The following is a 15,635-nucleotide window of genomic DNA, read 5'->3' as shown; positions in this document are numbered from 1 at the left end:
TATCCACCTTGAAAACATTCGTCTCATTATCGTATCATAAGAAAACTACTTTTCAGTTATGGTCCGCAACTTTCATGTGGTTGTGATTTCTTGTGGCTAAAAATTAAAGTGTTACAAGGTTTGAAAGTATTAAAAACCCTATCCAAGTTTATGTTTTCGCTTCTGCGAGAGTCGGATGTTTTCATGTGGATAGTTAGGACGCGAAAACGCCTGCAAATTGAAAATAAACAAATGTCAACTTATCTGAAAACACCCCTAGGAAAATCCGTTTGATGACACCATTTGCATGAAAGTTCGGTCATATTCCTTGAAGAAGGGGCACGACCCTGCTTGATATGGGCAAAAGGATGGAAAGGAAAAGTGTTGACTGTTAGTTCCCCTTGAAGTTCCTTAGTACAATCGTCTCGATACCATAGATCATAACTCAACCGTGCTCCTATCTTTGTTTCCCCTATCTTTCTACACCTTCACCTACTCTTCAATCAAAACAATATTCCAGCCGAAGGTAGGAGTGGAAGTATAAAGAAGAAAGAAGGCAAGGGTGAGCAAATGTTGAGAAACCTGAACAGTGCTTTTCGGCTCACTTTTCATTATTGGATGAGTTGGAAGCCAAATAACAAAAACCGTCTCATCTGAGAATCCTACCCCCCCCCCTTCCTTACATATATTAAGCAATCTCTTTACCTATTCAGGTTCCATTAAGGAGGTATTTTTTCCAACTCTCTCTCTCTCTCTCCCTTCTCTCTCTCCCCCTCTCCCTCCCCCCTCTCTCTCCCTCTCTCCCTCTCCCTCCCTCTCCCTCTCTTCTTTTCGAAAATTGAGCCTCATTTCACCCTTGAGATTAAATCTCCAAGCCAGAGATTAAATCTCTGGATTCAGAAACAAAAGAGCAGCTAGAGATAGGGTGACCTCTTTATGAAGGTGCAAAACTAAACTTTCATGCAAAATATTTCGGAAAAGGTTGCTTTCTTTGGAAAAGACAGCTGAACTGTGCAACAGGACTTGTTGATTTTCTTCCTAAATCCATGGAAAAAACTGTAATTTTTAGACCAGAAACCCAAGAGTGGCCAGTTTCAAATCGAGAACTTCCTGACAACCACCACCACCTCCCCCCCAACCCGTGGAAAATTCATAGAATAGGCAAAATAATTACTAATAGCACAAATATGACAATTAACCCAAGACGGTCCTCAAAATTTGACAAAAGTTTTTCTCTTAAACTTTGAAAGGCTGTAATTTTGCTAAGTTTAGAAGGTATGTTCAGTGGAAAAAGAAGTCTCATTTAAACCTATAAAATTGACACTTCAAATCCTGCTGGTTTAACTCAAGACATCGTACAGAATCCCTCACAATTCTAAATGTTTGAGACCAAGAGACACTTTCACGTCTGCCATACAACCGTGATCTCGATCATGCTCAGTGTGACATTTCTTTCAAAACTCAAATAAACATATTACAAACGATATTTTCTCTTTGGATGATGAGATCAAGGAAAAGATCTGAAGAATAGGATTTGATAATATTTTGCTGACACTAACAACCATTTTCTTTGAATCTTGTAGAGCACTGCACAGAATTAAGCGATGAGTGAATGAAATAGTCATGAATCATTTTATAGGGAGTTGCAAATAATTTTTACTCCCATTCCTTTAAAGTACTGGTAAAAAATCCTTTAACATTCCTAAAAATTGTATAAGTGTGTATTACTTTTCTTTTCGCCCTTAAAATACTTAGATGAACGTTAAAAAATCATTTTGACGATAAAACTCTCAATAAAGTCAAACCAGACGAACATTGGGTCGGTTAAAAGTTCATGATTCATTCACGCAAACTAGTTTTGAGAAAAAACTATGTTTGTAAAGTGTTTATCTGCTATTTTGGGCTTAAAATTGGCAGATCATAATATGTACAATTTTATGACTTCTACGGCAATTATACATAAATTATACTGTTCACAACTTAATTTTCTGGATTCTAAGGGGGGGAGGGGGGGGGGCTTTTTGTCGAAAAGTCAAATTTCAATATCCAGAACAGACAAAAATATACCTTCGGTAAAGTTAGTCTCTTTACACCAAGGTCTCTTTTTCCATAGACGGTCTACATTTGGGTGAGGAATGCATAGAAAGTTGTTGCTATTTCATCCATAATAGTAACTACATCAGGTGTAAGGCAAAAAGGGAGAGATAAGAAAAGTTTTATTTTTTGCTTCAACAGATCCACACACAACCCTTGGTCTTTAAAAAGTTTGATATACATGGAAAATTGAAGGAAACCGATAAAATGACTCCCTCTATTTAGATAACAAATTTTCCTCCTTAAATAATAAAGAGGAAAACTTAACACTAGAGTGCGCCACACTAGGAAAATGACTGAATTGCTAAGTCATTACAAAAAACACGTACACACACTAAAATCGATGCATCCTTGTGCGTGCACACTAACACACTCACAATAAAAACAAACCTTACAGGAGATTACTAATTGTAAGTTGAAGCCAAAAAAAGGGGGTAGGAAAGAAAAAGAGAAAAAATATGCAGAGCTAACTTACTTTGTTAGAGCTAGGAGTGGTTGGCAATGTTTCATCAGCAGTTGGAGATAGTTTTGTATCAGGCAGTCTCTGTTCTTGTACTGAAGCTAGTCTGTAAAAAGAAAAGAAAAAAGAAAAAAAAATGCAGAAAGGATAAGAAATGCGTAGTGATTAGAAAAGAGTTTAACAAACCCTAATTTCTAGACATTTCATTGCAGATAATTGGTCAGTTGCTCTGGTGACAGAATTGTGTTATGATGCTTAATTCTTTTAGATTACCAAAAAGTTATAAGATCTACCAAATTAGCAATGTTTTATGTTTAACATTAACCAAGATTTTGCCTTTAAAAAGAAGCATTTAGGAATAATTTACTGTGGTAATGAGATCAAGAGTTTCTTCCATTTCGGATCAGTCAGTGATGCAGTTAGGAAAACACTAGTGTTTTTTACTGAGCTGACACTGTTGTAGTGATCCACAGCATCAACTGGCATAAACCTCAAAGCTACCATAGCCACAGTAGTCGGATATTGTTCGGAGGCAACACTTGCAACATGTTGTGAAAACAAGCAACAATTGCATTTGGTTCGAAGTTGTTTTGAGTTGTGGGGGCAGGGCTAATTTTCGCCAGCAAAACTTGGGAGCCACTGAAGCAAGACTGTTGCACAACAATTGCAACGTGCTCAGAGCAAGTCGTTTTTATGTTGTTGCCCGAGACAACACTGTTATCTAACGTAAAATTCAAATTTGCTCTCTCATTGGTTGCTCAGAATCGCGTAAAAGAAACAAGAAAAAAACAAACAAAAACAACTTGGTGTTCCGAGCAAAACACGACTAGTATACCAGAGGGAAAAAGTCTGTTTTCAGCTATTTTTACAGACATTAATCGACGACCATTTCATGGTTGAACTAGCAAGAGTACCCCTGCTTCACACAAGATTGGCATCATTCACCTTTCATGTTTTTTTTAGCAAAGAATCTGTTCCGCATATTTTATTTTTTGTTTTTATTGTGTGTGTGTGTGTGTGAGGGTGTGTGGGGGTGTGTGTGTGTGTGTGTGTGTGTGTGTGTGTGTGTGTGAGTATGTGTGCATTCATGTAACGATGCTGGATTTTCTTTGTTAAAAGCGGCAATGAAAACTTTACAATTGGTTAACTTGCAAGAACACGCCACAGAAGACTATTTATGAAAGTAGCACAATTTAGTAGTTATGAATTTATTCAAAGAAAACAGGAGAGAGAAATAAAAATGCGTTTGATGAAACAGTAAGAAAAAACAGAGTCAACAATTAAGTGACGCAGTCATGTACCCGCAGTAATCCACCCCCCTAGTCCTAGTAACACACCTGTAAGGCAGGCTCAGACTCCCACCCCACCATAAAACGTTACGTACGAGGTCTGTTAGATAAGAAACCAGATTTAGGTGAAAACTAGCCCATCATGCATCCAAACTAAGTTTCACTGGACTTTCTTGATAGCTGAACGCTACATTCACAATTTTGGAAAATCTTAATTAGCTTTGTTGGTACGTGGTTTGAAGTAAGGCAACCTGATGGGTGTCCTTTCTTTTTTTGGGGGGCCTTACCCTAATGCCAAGGGCTTTCTACTGCCAACTCTTTTGGAATCTTTGGTTTTCTTTTTCTTTTATTCTTTTAATCTTGTTTTGATTCTACTTGCTTTAATCTTTTCTTTTCTCCTCCTCAGTCTCTGTGTGCCTTACTAGTTTTCCTCCTCAGTCTCTGTGTGCCTTCTTTTACTTGCCTTGTTCTTTTCTTTTCTTTCTTTTAGTTGGTACATTACTCGTGTGTGTTGGCTCACGAGGACATTAACAATTGTGATAAGTGCCCCCGGCTATGGCAAGGGCGGATTGGGGCTCTTGCCCCCCAGTTCGGGAGGCTCCTGTCGTAGCAAGCACATTCCTCCCGAATACTTATTTGTCCTCTCAGCGAGCCTTGCGTTTGTGACGAGGGCGGTGCTCACACGAGCCCGTGTTCCCCCTCGACCACACGTCTTCGGACGTCGCTAGCGTGTATCCTCGGACGCGGCCTTGGAGGTGCTGCCGGTGACTCATCCCGTTGCCGGGGTGTGGTCTATGCGTTCCGTGTCCCTTAAATTGTTTGTCAAGTTGCCTTTGTTTGAATCAGGATCGTCGCAGGATGACGACCTGGGAGGAGCCTTTTTTTAGAAGTTCTTTATTATAGTTTAAAGATACATTCATACAGTTGAAGAGTCTTAATTTTATATTTTATCCTAATTGTCTAGTCTTAGTCTATATCTATAATATCGAGACCCCGGAACCGCCTGTTGGGAGTACGTCGGGGTGTGGGTAAGGGGGTGGCTTTGATACAATATTGTTTATCTTATCATTGTACATTTTATTCTAATCTTCTAAAGTATTCTTAATGCAATTGTATCCTGAGTTCCGGTATTTCCTATTCTCTAACACAAGTTGTAATAAGTTATTTGCACATATTTGATTATTGATTTCCTTTTCTAATTTCTCCCTATCTTTTTCGTTTAATTTACAAGCAAAAAATGTGTGTTCAGGAGTATCTAATTCTCCGCAGGAGCACAGAGGAGAATCCGTGAGATGTCTTTTATCCAAATAGCTTTCGTATGCACCATGTCCGGACATAAACTGAGTCAGATAGAAATCAGGCAGTTCTATCCAGCCAGGCATCTAAATCATTTAGTACTGTTTTTATCCATTTGTTTCCAGTTTCTTTTTCCCAGATTTCTCGCCATTTGTCTCTAATTTCGAATTCTACAGTTAGTTTATTCTCTCTCTCTTGCTATTCTTAGTTTTAGTTCAACGAGGAGCCTGGCTGGAGGAACCCCCGATATTACATCTTGGGCAAAATTTGATACCGGCATCTTCAATCTTTTGGCATCTTTCAGTTTCTTTTTTTTTTCTTTGTGTTTATGTGTTACACTACATTACTTTTCTGTTGCTTACTTGCTCCTCCTCAATCTCGTTGTGCTTTCTCTTGTGTTCGCTCTCTCCTATGCATCTCGATGTGCCTATTTTATTAGTCTTCCTATGTTCTTTTCTACTTTCTTTTAATTGGCTTTACATTGCTCGTGGGCTAACTTTGACTTTTCGCCACGAGGACATTCAACACTTATAAAACTTGCCCCCAGCTATGCCGAGGGCGGGTTTGGGCTCGTGCCTACCCGAAGCGGGAGGCTCCTGACGCAGCAGGCAAATTCCTCCCGCTATTTCGAAGGTTGGATCCTCTCGGCGAGGTTTGTGGAGGGGGCGGAGCTCACAAGAGCCCGTGCTCCCCCTCGACCATACGTCTACGGACGTCGCGCGCGTCCCGCCTCGGACGCGGCCTCGGGGGTGTTGCCGGACGCCCGGGATCATCCGGATCGTCCGGGTCGTCCGGGTCGTCCGGATCGTCGATGATGGAGTCAGCCACGTCGAAATCCTCCAGAGCCTTGATTTCCTCCGTCCGGTTCCTGGCCAGAGCTTTCCATATCCACGATGGAGCTCGTGCTGCTCTGACCAGGAGGTCCTCTGGGGTGGGGTCGATGTCGAGGCTCCGTAACCCCTCCCTCGGTTCCGTGAAGGAGGGGCACGTTGTGAGCCTATGGACGGGGTCATCAAGGACTCTGCAATCTGGACAAAATCCCTGGGCGGACTTCCAGATTCGGACGAGATGACAGCCGAACCCGCCGTGTCCGCTTAAGAATTATGCCCAGTAGGGAGAGAAACGGACGTCTGCCTGAAGGCAGGCCTGGATGTTAGGTGTAAAGGCTTTCGTTACGGCCCCCTTTTCGCAGACGTCCCAGCGCTCTTGCCACGTTTCTAGGGACTTGTCGTTTAGCGCTTGTTTAAGTGAGGCTTTTGTATTATCTCCCTTGAAGAATTCGTGCCCGCCGTACATTAATCTTCCAGTGCGAAGGCACTCATCCAAGGCCGCCGCTGCCATAGCTCTTATGCTCAGGGGGAGCTCTCCCGCTAGGACCGCGGCCGCTTCTGTTAAGAGGGTCCTGTATGCACCGAGGCAAGTTTTCATACAGACCCTTTGGCCGCGGTCCAGGATTCGTTGGTAAACTTGGTAGGCGCTGCGACGACCCCATATTTCTGCGCCGTAAAGTACGGCGGGCACTGCGGCTCCGCGGTACACCTGCAGAAGGGTCTTAGTGTTGATTTCACACTTCAGAAAGAGGCCGCGGAGGGCGAAGAAGAGCCTGATTGCCTTCCCACTGCCTCCTTCATGTGTTCGCCAAATCTCTGCTTCGGATCTAGGTAGATACCTAAGTAACGACCCTTCGTCTCCTCCAGGGGTACAACTTCGCCTAGAATGGTAGCCCTCGGGACTCGGGCTGGTTGAAATGTCCCGAAGGCCATTCTCCAGGACTTCGACGTGCCGAACGTTAGTTTGTGTAGTCCTGCCCACTCTGAGAGTTAGTTTAAAGCTGTTTGGGCCGTGCCACCGACAAATCTCCACGTGTCTCCCCAGACGACGAGGAGGAGGTCACCTGCATAAGCGACGATTTCGCAGTTTAGTACGGCCCAGGACAGGAGGATCGTGTCTGGAGCCAAGTTCCAAATCTCTGGACCCCGCATTAATCCTTGCGGGGCCCCCTTGGTAAAAGACTTTAGTACCGTGATCCCACTGTCGGTGATGCTGACGAAGCGGTCTCGCAGGTAACTTCTCCACAGCTGGACGATGTTCTCCGGGTAGCCCTTCTCTATCATCGCTTTTAGAGCGGAGGGCCACCATACGTTGTCGAACGCGGCTTTTACATCGAGGCTAACGAGCATGACTTTTTGCCCCAGCGCGTTCTTCTGCCTTGTTAGCTCGTTCACTCTGCGGACCGCGTCGATTGCGTTGCGACCTTTGCGAAAGCCGAATTGTTGGTCTACGTGGCCGTCGCCGCCCAGAGCAGCTTGTGTAACGATCCCCATCACCCTCTCGAGAAGCTTCCCTACTTCCGAGAGCATGTGAGGGGGCGCCAGTTGGAAATGTCTTGTACGTCTCTCTCCTCTCTACCTTTGGGGATTGTGACGAGTTTTCCCGGCTTCCAAGCGCGGAGAAAATATCCGGATTTAAAGCATGATGAGAAGATGGAGAGGAGCCAGAGGCCGAGGACAGGGATGCTCTCACGGAGTGCCCTTCCGTGGATCCCGTCTTTGCCCGAGGCCTTCCCTGGCTTGATCTGGGCGGCGGCTTCCGTAATGTTGCTCAGAGTGGGCGGGGGGCAGGAGGGTCCGCCTCGGCCGACTGCGACGAAGTCCCGTACCGCCGCATGTCGATCATCCTCGGGCGTGTCGTCATCTGGCATCGTACGGTGAAGTGTTGCCGTGAGGACGTCTTGCATCGACTGGGCCTCTCCGTCGGGGTCGGCGTCCTGGGCCGGAATCTCTACCCGTGGATGTTTATGTTGAAATTTGTTGGCAGCGGCTTTGTAGACGACTCCCCAAGGACCGTACTTGTCTAGGGACTCCTAGCGGAGATTTGAGAAGTGGGATTGCCTCTTGGCCTTCAAGACGTCCCTATATTCCTTCTCAAGGTCCCTTTTTCTGGTCCACAGGAGGTCCTTCTCCCAGGGCTTAGCCTTCCTGACTGTAGAAAACGCCCTGAAGACCTCCGTTTTCCTTGTTTCACACTCCTCGTCCCACCATGAGTTGTGGGTGGGTTCCACGAGAGGTGTGACTTGTTTTGTGGACTTGCGTATAATGTCGGTGAAGTCGTCTACCTCGCGATCGATCGTCGCCTCGTCAGCGCCCTCCGGGCACCTCCTGTCTTGATGTGGCCTCAACAAGTTTTGGAAGTTGCCCCAATTGGCCTTGTTTAGCTGTGATAGCGCGGTTCTGGGGTTTGGAAACCCTTGTCTAGGAGGTGCCCGGTTGATTTCTGCCTCGTATTGAAGAAGTCGGTGGCTGGTGACGAAACGACCCGCCTCCGTGCCACAGGCCGTCCAGTCCTCGATATTGATGTCTCCGCGAGAGAGGGTGATATCCATCCAGGACTTTCCCTGACTGTTTTCAAAGGTGAGTGGCGAGGTCGGGTCGTTGCATACCGACAGGTCGAGGGCGCCAATGAAGGTTACTACCGCAATTCCTCTATGGAGCCTCATAGGGTCTCCGCCTCATATCGGTGACTTCGCATTGAAATCTCCGGCAATCAGTAGGGGGCGGCCCTCCGTCCGATGTGCGACCCGTTCTTATTGCTGTAGAACCGGCTCGTATGCTTCGTTTGGCGGGATGTAGACTAAGGCGACGATCGCTCTGCACTCCCCAAAGCCGATCTCCGCGACCGCGACGTCTTTGGGGCCTAGGGAGTTTAGTGCGAGCACGCCGACGGTGGGATCAAGGACGATGATGGCCGCTCTGGCCTGGTTAGCTTCGACGGTAAAGACTTTCCGGATGTTGTTACGGAAGCAAACCAATTTATTTTGGCCGTTTGGAAGCGTCTTAATGAGCGGTTCTTGCACCAGAACCACTTGGAGTCCTAGTTTCTCACAATCGACCTGCATCTCACAGTTCGGATTCTTCCGATGATCGAGATTGATTTGCCCGATCTTGAGACGCAGGCCAGTGCCAGGAGTGGGTCGGGCTGCCATAGGTGACTACTGGCAGCCCCCCCCCCCCCACCTTGCGAGGTGGAATCTGTCTCCATCGGGGATTCGACGCTGTTCTGAGTTTGAGTTGGATTCCCACCGTCGACGGGAAAGCCGCTGCCGTTGTTGTTATCCGATGTGTTGGGCTGGGGGGGTCGGTCGGGTGTCGGTGGGGACCTGTGTGCAGAAGAGGATGTGTTTGAAGACGATGCTGAGGCGTATGGTGGCGCGGAGCCCCAGTTTAGTTGCCTGGTGGGCTGCGGAGACCGTGGCCCGGTCGTGGCCATTCCGCTCCCTGACTTAGGTTGTGGCACTTGGGATCTTTGGCCATAGTTTATGCTGCGCTCGAGGTCATTGCGCCTGAGCTTATATGTAGGCACACAGGTTTATGTCCCCACTGGCATGGCGCGGTCCGGGCATGCGGTGCTTTCTGCACCCAGCGCAAACCCAAAGGTTCTTGTTGTTCTTCACGGGGCACTGATTTGAACTGTGGCTCCCGGCGCACCACTTGCAGGTGGGCTCTCTGGCGGTACACACCGATTGGAAGTGGTCCGATAACTGGCAACGATGGCATTGCATCAATCGTAAGTGTTCCCGGACCGTGACAAAAGCCCAGCCAACCGACCACCGAGGAAGTAGCAGTGCGATTACTTAGCGTACCTCCGGAGAGCATTCATAGACCCGGTCGTTGGTTGTCGCGGATCTGCACCCGAAGGTACCTATACCATGAACCAAGAGAATAAATAAGGACTCCCAACTCCCTATTGGAACCTGTGTTAAAAACCGTTACCGCGCGCTTGCAGCGAACCTGGCAGAGGGTGCGGTGAACTAACGCCACAATGGTCCACGATCGTACCTCTATAGTATGTTATTCCATGCAATGTTCTTTGTTTATCTATGATTTATTTATTTGTTTCGATACTTTAATACACTTTACTTTCGCAAACTAATGAAATAGTATAGATACATACCTTCTGCAGAGGTCAATGCGAAAGACTTTGATTTGAAGTATCTTATCAAAACACGAGCAAAGATGATTCAGTCAACTTCTGACGCAGAATCAAAGAGACTTGCTGATAATCAAATTAAAGGTAATGCTTGAAGTCAAGTATCTTTGATTTTGTGACACTCAGTTGATTTTTATCAGTACAACACTATTTCTCAATCAAAAGATTTCACTTGCGCCTTCGGCTAAAAGTACAATCCTGATTCCTGCTGCACACTACACACACACACACACACACACACTCACACACACACACACACACCCTCTCACACACACACACACACACACACACACCCTCACACACACACACACACACACACACACACACACACACACACACTTCGTTTGGCTTTGTCAACAGCAGTTGCTGCTGAGTAAAACGGTTAGAAAAAACACTTCACATTATTACCAGTTCATGTACCCGAAGACTGACGAAGATTGAAATAAAAATGAGAAACTTTTCACACTAAACTCTTTAAAACTGCAGGGCGACCACGAGGATACGAGGATCTAGAAACTTCTATGAGCACTGATTGATAAGCCTAAAAAGGTGGTGCATGGAAATATAAACAGGAAAACCCAATCGTCGGTTTAGTTCACTACACCCTCTGCCAGGCAGCGCTGATGTCGGCCCTAACTGGAGTTGGGGGTCCTTATTTATTCTTTTGGTCCATGCCTATACTTATATTCGTAGCCGAAATCTGCCCCGGTTCGCTCCCGAATGCTTTTGGTCAGGTCTTCGTTCGGGAGGCCAACCGGAACGCCGTGAAAGGCTATTCTGGGGTTGCTTTTCCTCTGCACGCTCGCCGTAAGTACGGCGCTGTTCCTGTCAACTGCCGCCGCTAAGGCTTCCGCCTCGCCTTGCGTGGCGCAGGTTACCCGCACTTGTGCGTCGCAGGCTCTAGCCCATCTGATTGGCTGGACCCCCACCTCGCGGGGATTGACAGACTTGGTCAACTCGGTCCACACATCGTTACAAGAGACCGTCGCGTTGGTGAATTTTGGTTGCACAACTATGTCGGCCCCGGGGAAGGTATCTTCGTCCTTGATAGCCGTCCTCTGTTTCGGGACCGAGTTTGCCGACGGTCTCTGTGGATCAGGCGTCCTGGGCGTTTGGCCTTTCTGGCCGTCCTTCTTTTTCCTTTTGCCTCCTGGGGTGGTTGGGGCTGGCTGTCGAGGTGGGGGCAGCATCGGGAAGGGGTCCCGTCGGTTGTTGGTACTGCTACCTCCGCCCAGCGGTGTAAATCTATTTGTTGATGGAGACGATGATGTTGATTGTGTGCTCCCGGGCGGTAGGGTGTCCGCCCTCGGACCCCTGACGCCCCTGACGCCCTGGTAGTTCCTCTTGACTACCTCCTGCCAGGTGCCTCCTGCCTTGGGGTTTCCGAGTACCCACCGCCGCCTCCGTTTTGCCGTGATGGCTCTCCCCTTGTGGGAGTTGGGGGGTTCGCTGATTGAGGCTGGTTTATTTCGCTTCGGGGCTCGACGTTCGCCCTTGCCGATTTCTGCCTTTGCGGCATGGGAGGTGGCCTCTCCTGCGTTTGCGGGCCCAGGCGTGAGTCTACCGCCCGGGTTACCTCTTCGCGTATCATGCGGGCAAATTGCTGCTTGAGGAACTCCGTTCCTCCGGCATCTCGAACTAATTTGACCACGTGATTCTCTTGTCTATTAGTCCCTTGTTGGGCGCTCGGTTGAGGAGGAGGGTTGAGCGGGGATTGAGGTGGCGGCGGCGTTGGGACCTGTTGAGGGCCTTCAGTCGTGGAGTTGGTCGATGCTGCCGCTGTATGTTGAGCTGGCTGCGGGACCTCTGGCCCTCCCCATGGGCTTAGCTGACGTGCTAGATCTTCGTTCCCATCCAGGTCGTCCTCTAGGGTTACGACGGGTACGGGAGGCGGGCTAGTTTGGGTTCCACTGTCCCTGTTTTGGAAGCAATCGGGATAGCCCCTGTTTCTGACCGTCTTCCCGACAACCATGGAGACGAGCTTTTGTTGATTTTCAATGATCTCATCGAGGAGAGGGTTGTCCCCCTCCATGAAATCCTTCCAGGCGTAGGTCCTCCCTTTGTTCTTAATCTGGAAAAGGACTCGCGGAGTCGTTCTACAATTTCAACTCCCCTTTTAACTATTTCCATGGCTTCCTGCAATTCAGTTTTTCTGTCATAGTGCTTTTTTGGGCTCGGAGAGCTGCTAGAGAGGGATCCTTCCGAGTGTCTACACCGGGTCCTCCTCCCGGGCGTAAGGGTGTCAGGCTAGGAGCCCCTGCCATTTCCGGGAGTGCCGAATTCTCCCGGAGTTCCTAATTCGTTTGTGTGTTCATGCGGTTCATGGGCTCATGAATATTCTGCGATTTGCACGTTTGACCAACCTTGTCGCTCTTTTTTCGGTCTTGCTCTACCTTTTTCAACCCATACGGCTGGTTGGTGTTTTGTCTCCATATCGTAGCCGTACACCCAATTTTTGTCATCGGAAATCATCATATCCAATGTAAGATCATTGTTAGAACGTTCAAGAAGCTCAAGGAAAATTTACACTCGGCTGGATTTTTGTTCAACGGACAACAGTTGCGGGACAAGTTCAGCTAAAATTCGATGCATGTGTAAATATTCTATCAAAATTGTACGTGCAGAGCCTTCAAGCTCGAAGCGACCATCTTTGAGCACTTTTGTCCCCACTTTTTACATAGGGCAAATGTCAGGTGCCGTAGCTGGTCAATTCCCGTGCTCCTAATCTTCGATGGACTCCTGACCAGTTTTGAACCGTTTAAACCACACAAAACACTGAGAACAACTCATACAATGATCGTAGTAAACTTCACTTAGCATACCAAAAATTTTGATACAAGGTATACCGAGTTCAAAACAAAAATTAATGATAAATATTTGCTCTATCAGTGATTGCATGATGAAAATCGCAGAACGCATCTGACTTACTCGTATTCAAAGTGACACAGAATGAACACTGATCAAAATGAACAAAATCTGTGAATCTAGCGTTCTTTAGTATGTTATCAGCTATCAGAAAAGTCCAAGGAAACCTAATTTGGACTCACAATGCGCTAGTTATCACCAAAATCCAGTTTCTTATCTAACAGACCACACATTTTATGAACTTAGTTTGCAAAAGGCACTCTCTCTATCTAAAAAAGAAAAAAGGTTGGCTTATGGATCGTTACTTAATTCTGACCTTCCCCCCTCCCTCCCGGCTACAAAATTAAGAGGTAATTATTTTGATCAAATGTAAAAAAGGAGAACCAAATTGATTACCAGATCGATTGTAAGAGTTGTGGGTGTGATGGTATGATTTGCAGCTCTTCTCGTTTTTACAGTATTCCCCTGCCACTAATAGAAAATCAATGAAGTGGCATCAACCGGATTCAACCACAACAAGTTTCTTTAGTCAGGAAAATCAAAGCTCTGGTTTTCTCAAAAGCTTTCTCAAAGCAAGAAGTGTAATTTTGATAATTTTTCACGCTGTGGTGATACCATTAATGCTGATCATTATTGTAGGCTGATCAAAACATTACGAAAAGCGAAGGGGAATCGTTGCTGGGGTTTGCTCATTTACGGTGCAAGTCCATGGTATGCAGAAGCCAACTCTCACATTGCATTAAAAATGACCTACATGTAAGAGCAAACTTTGCGTTGACAACTTTTAAAAGTGATGAAATTCTCAAAATGCTTGATATTTGCAACTTAGCTTATCTACCCCTTATTCCTCCCTCCTCAGAAAAATCCTGAACCATTAAATTTTCGAAAATGATTTAAGGTGCACAGTATTATCTACCGTATCAGCCGACTGTGAGGGAAAAAATCAAAAGTAAGGCTGGAGAAAAAATGATCCTGAAAGCACAAAGCCAGTTTATACTGAGTCTTGGCACTATCCTGAGACTATGTACTGATTAAGGAATCTGAAAATGACTGTTCAAAAAAAACAAGACATAGACTAACCTTTTAAGCGTAACAAGAGTACCCGTGAGTTTCTTACAACGTCTTAAAGCACTTTCAAGTCGTTCTGGTTCCTCCTTCAGAAATCTGAAATAATATATAGCTGCATATTAGACACAGTGGAGAGATGGTGAAAGGTCCACACCATTTTGCGGCGAAATCAAAGTCGAAAAATTCCAAAAATTACAATTTTAACTCTAATGAGTACCATTACAAAATTGAGGGGGAGAGTGTTCAGCTCAGACAGTTTGTATTGGAATAGTAAGCTGAGGTCACGCCGAGAGATCTATAACGTTTTGAGTGTATTTAAACCTAATCAGTAGATCACACTCTCCAGTGAACCCAACTTTGCATCCCACAAAATCAAAGACGGCATTAAAATACCTTACTTAATATGACCCGAGGCGAGACAAAAAAGCGTGATCCTCGCGCCATCTACCGTCGCTGCTGAACAACTCTCATAAGAAAACGAGGAAAATCTGAAAAAAATTATTATCAGGCAGCTTGGAGATGCGACCGCATCTAGACACAACCGCCCACGCCCGAACGGGAAAAAACACATCCCCATACTGTGCGTACAAACGAGAAAAAACACTAAAAATATACCCGAAACCGTATGTAAAAAGGTGAAGAAATGTTGCTGGGTCCACACCATTTTGCCGGGAAATCAAAGTTGACAAATTCAAAAATTACAATTACAGTCATACAATTTTAACTCTTATGTAGTCAGGGGGAATACGTAACAAAACTTATGTCCCGTGTGCAGGTTCGTGAAGGCATATTGTGTGATACATCGATCTCTTCGTTTTGATGTGTAGAAAAAGAAAATCGATGAAGGCCAAAAGGGATGCTGTGTTTTCAGTTGTGGACTCCCCAAATAAAGTGGCTGACCTGTCAATGTACTTGCTCCCTATCTTTGAATAGAGAGTTTGTCTTGATATAGAGGTGGACTCTCAGGATAGCGTGGGATATCCTCTCCATTTTGGCCTCAACTTAAGAGTTTTTTTTGAGCTTGGGAGTTGATTTCAGAGAAAACCAGTGGCACCATCGTGTTTCTCGCGAATTTTTACGTAAGAATCAACAGTCAAATCGGAAATTCCTCACACATGCAACATCTCCATTATCTATCATTATTTTGTTTATTACAGTATGTATCTATAGAGACTCTCATCGTGGCGCGGCATTCCTACATATTATCGGTAAAAATCGAGAAAAATCCGAGTTGGCCAAGGATTTCAGCCACTTTCTCGGAATATGCGCATTTTGAAACAAATATGTAAGACTCGAATTACAGTATTCAGAGATGCAGGTAGATCATATTTTGTGTTAGTAATAATTGCCTTAAAATTTTGGGCTTGTAAGTGACCTATTATCTTACGAATTTTGTACACGATATTCACGCTTGAAGGTGCAACTTTGAATCATTGACCGTGATCTGAGATCCGAAAAAAAAGTAAGCCATGTGTCTGAATCACGAGTTCTGAATGCTGATTTTTCACCACCCTGACAATCCCTGTCCCCCACTTTTCTTATTGCCTGCGATCGATCAGAATTCTGCTTCCTAAAATAATTTGAAACCCTGGTTTCCC

At 45.8% G+C, this 15,635-nt stretch overlaps 1 protein-coding gene across 18 annotated transcripts in view; it reads right to left on the bottom strand.

Annotated features, from left to right (window-relative positions):
• Positions 1-15,635, bottom strand: part of LOC109037045 (coiled-coil domain-containing protein AGAP005037) — a 313,866-nt gene that overhangs the window by 44,757 nt on the left and 253,474 nt on the right. For all 18 annotated transcript variants that reach the window (XR_011899170.1, XR_011899171.1, XM_072296272.1 and 15 more), the window contains 2 exons: positions 14,050-14,133; positions 2,549-2,639 (listed from right to left, as the gene is read on the bottom strand). Coding sequence is in view for 16 of the 18 variants with exons in the window: in XM_072296272.1 (XP_072152373.1) it covers positions 2,549-2,639; positions 14,050-14,133 (175 nt within the window). In the remaining 2 variants the exon portion in view is untranslated. The remainder of the gene's footprint in view (positions 1-2,548; positions 2,640-14,049; positions 14,134-15,635) is intronic.

The sequence above is a fragment of the Bemisia tabaci genome, chromosome 2, assembly GCF_918797505.1.
Source record: "Bemisia tabaci chromosome 2, PGI_BMITA_v3".
NCBI lineage: Eukaryota > Metazoa > Arthropoda > Insecta > Hemiptera > Aleyrodidae > Bemisia > Bemisia tabaci.
This window is presented reverse-complemented; position numbering and strand designations above follow the sequence as displayed.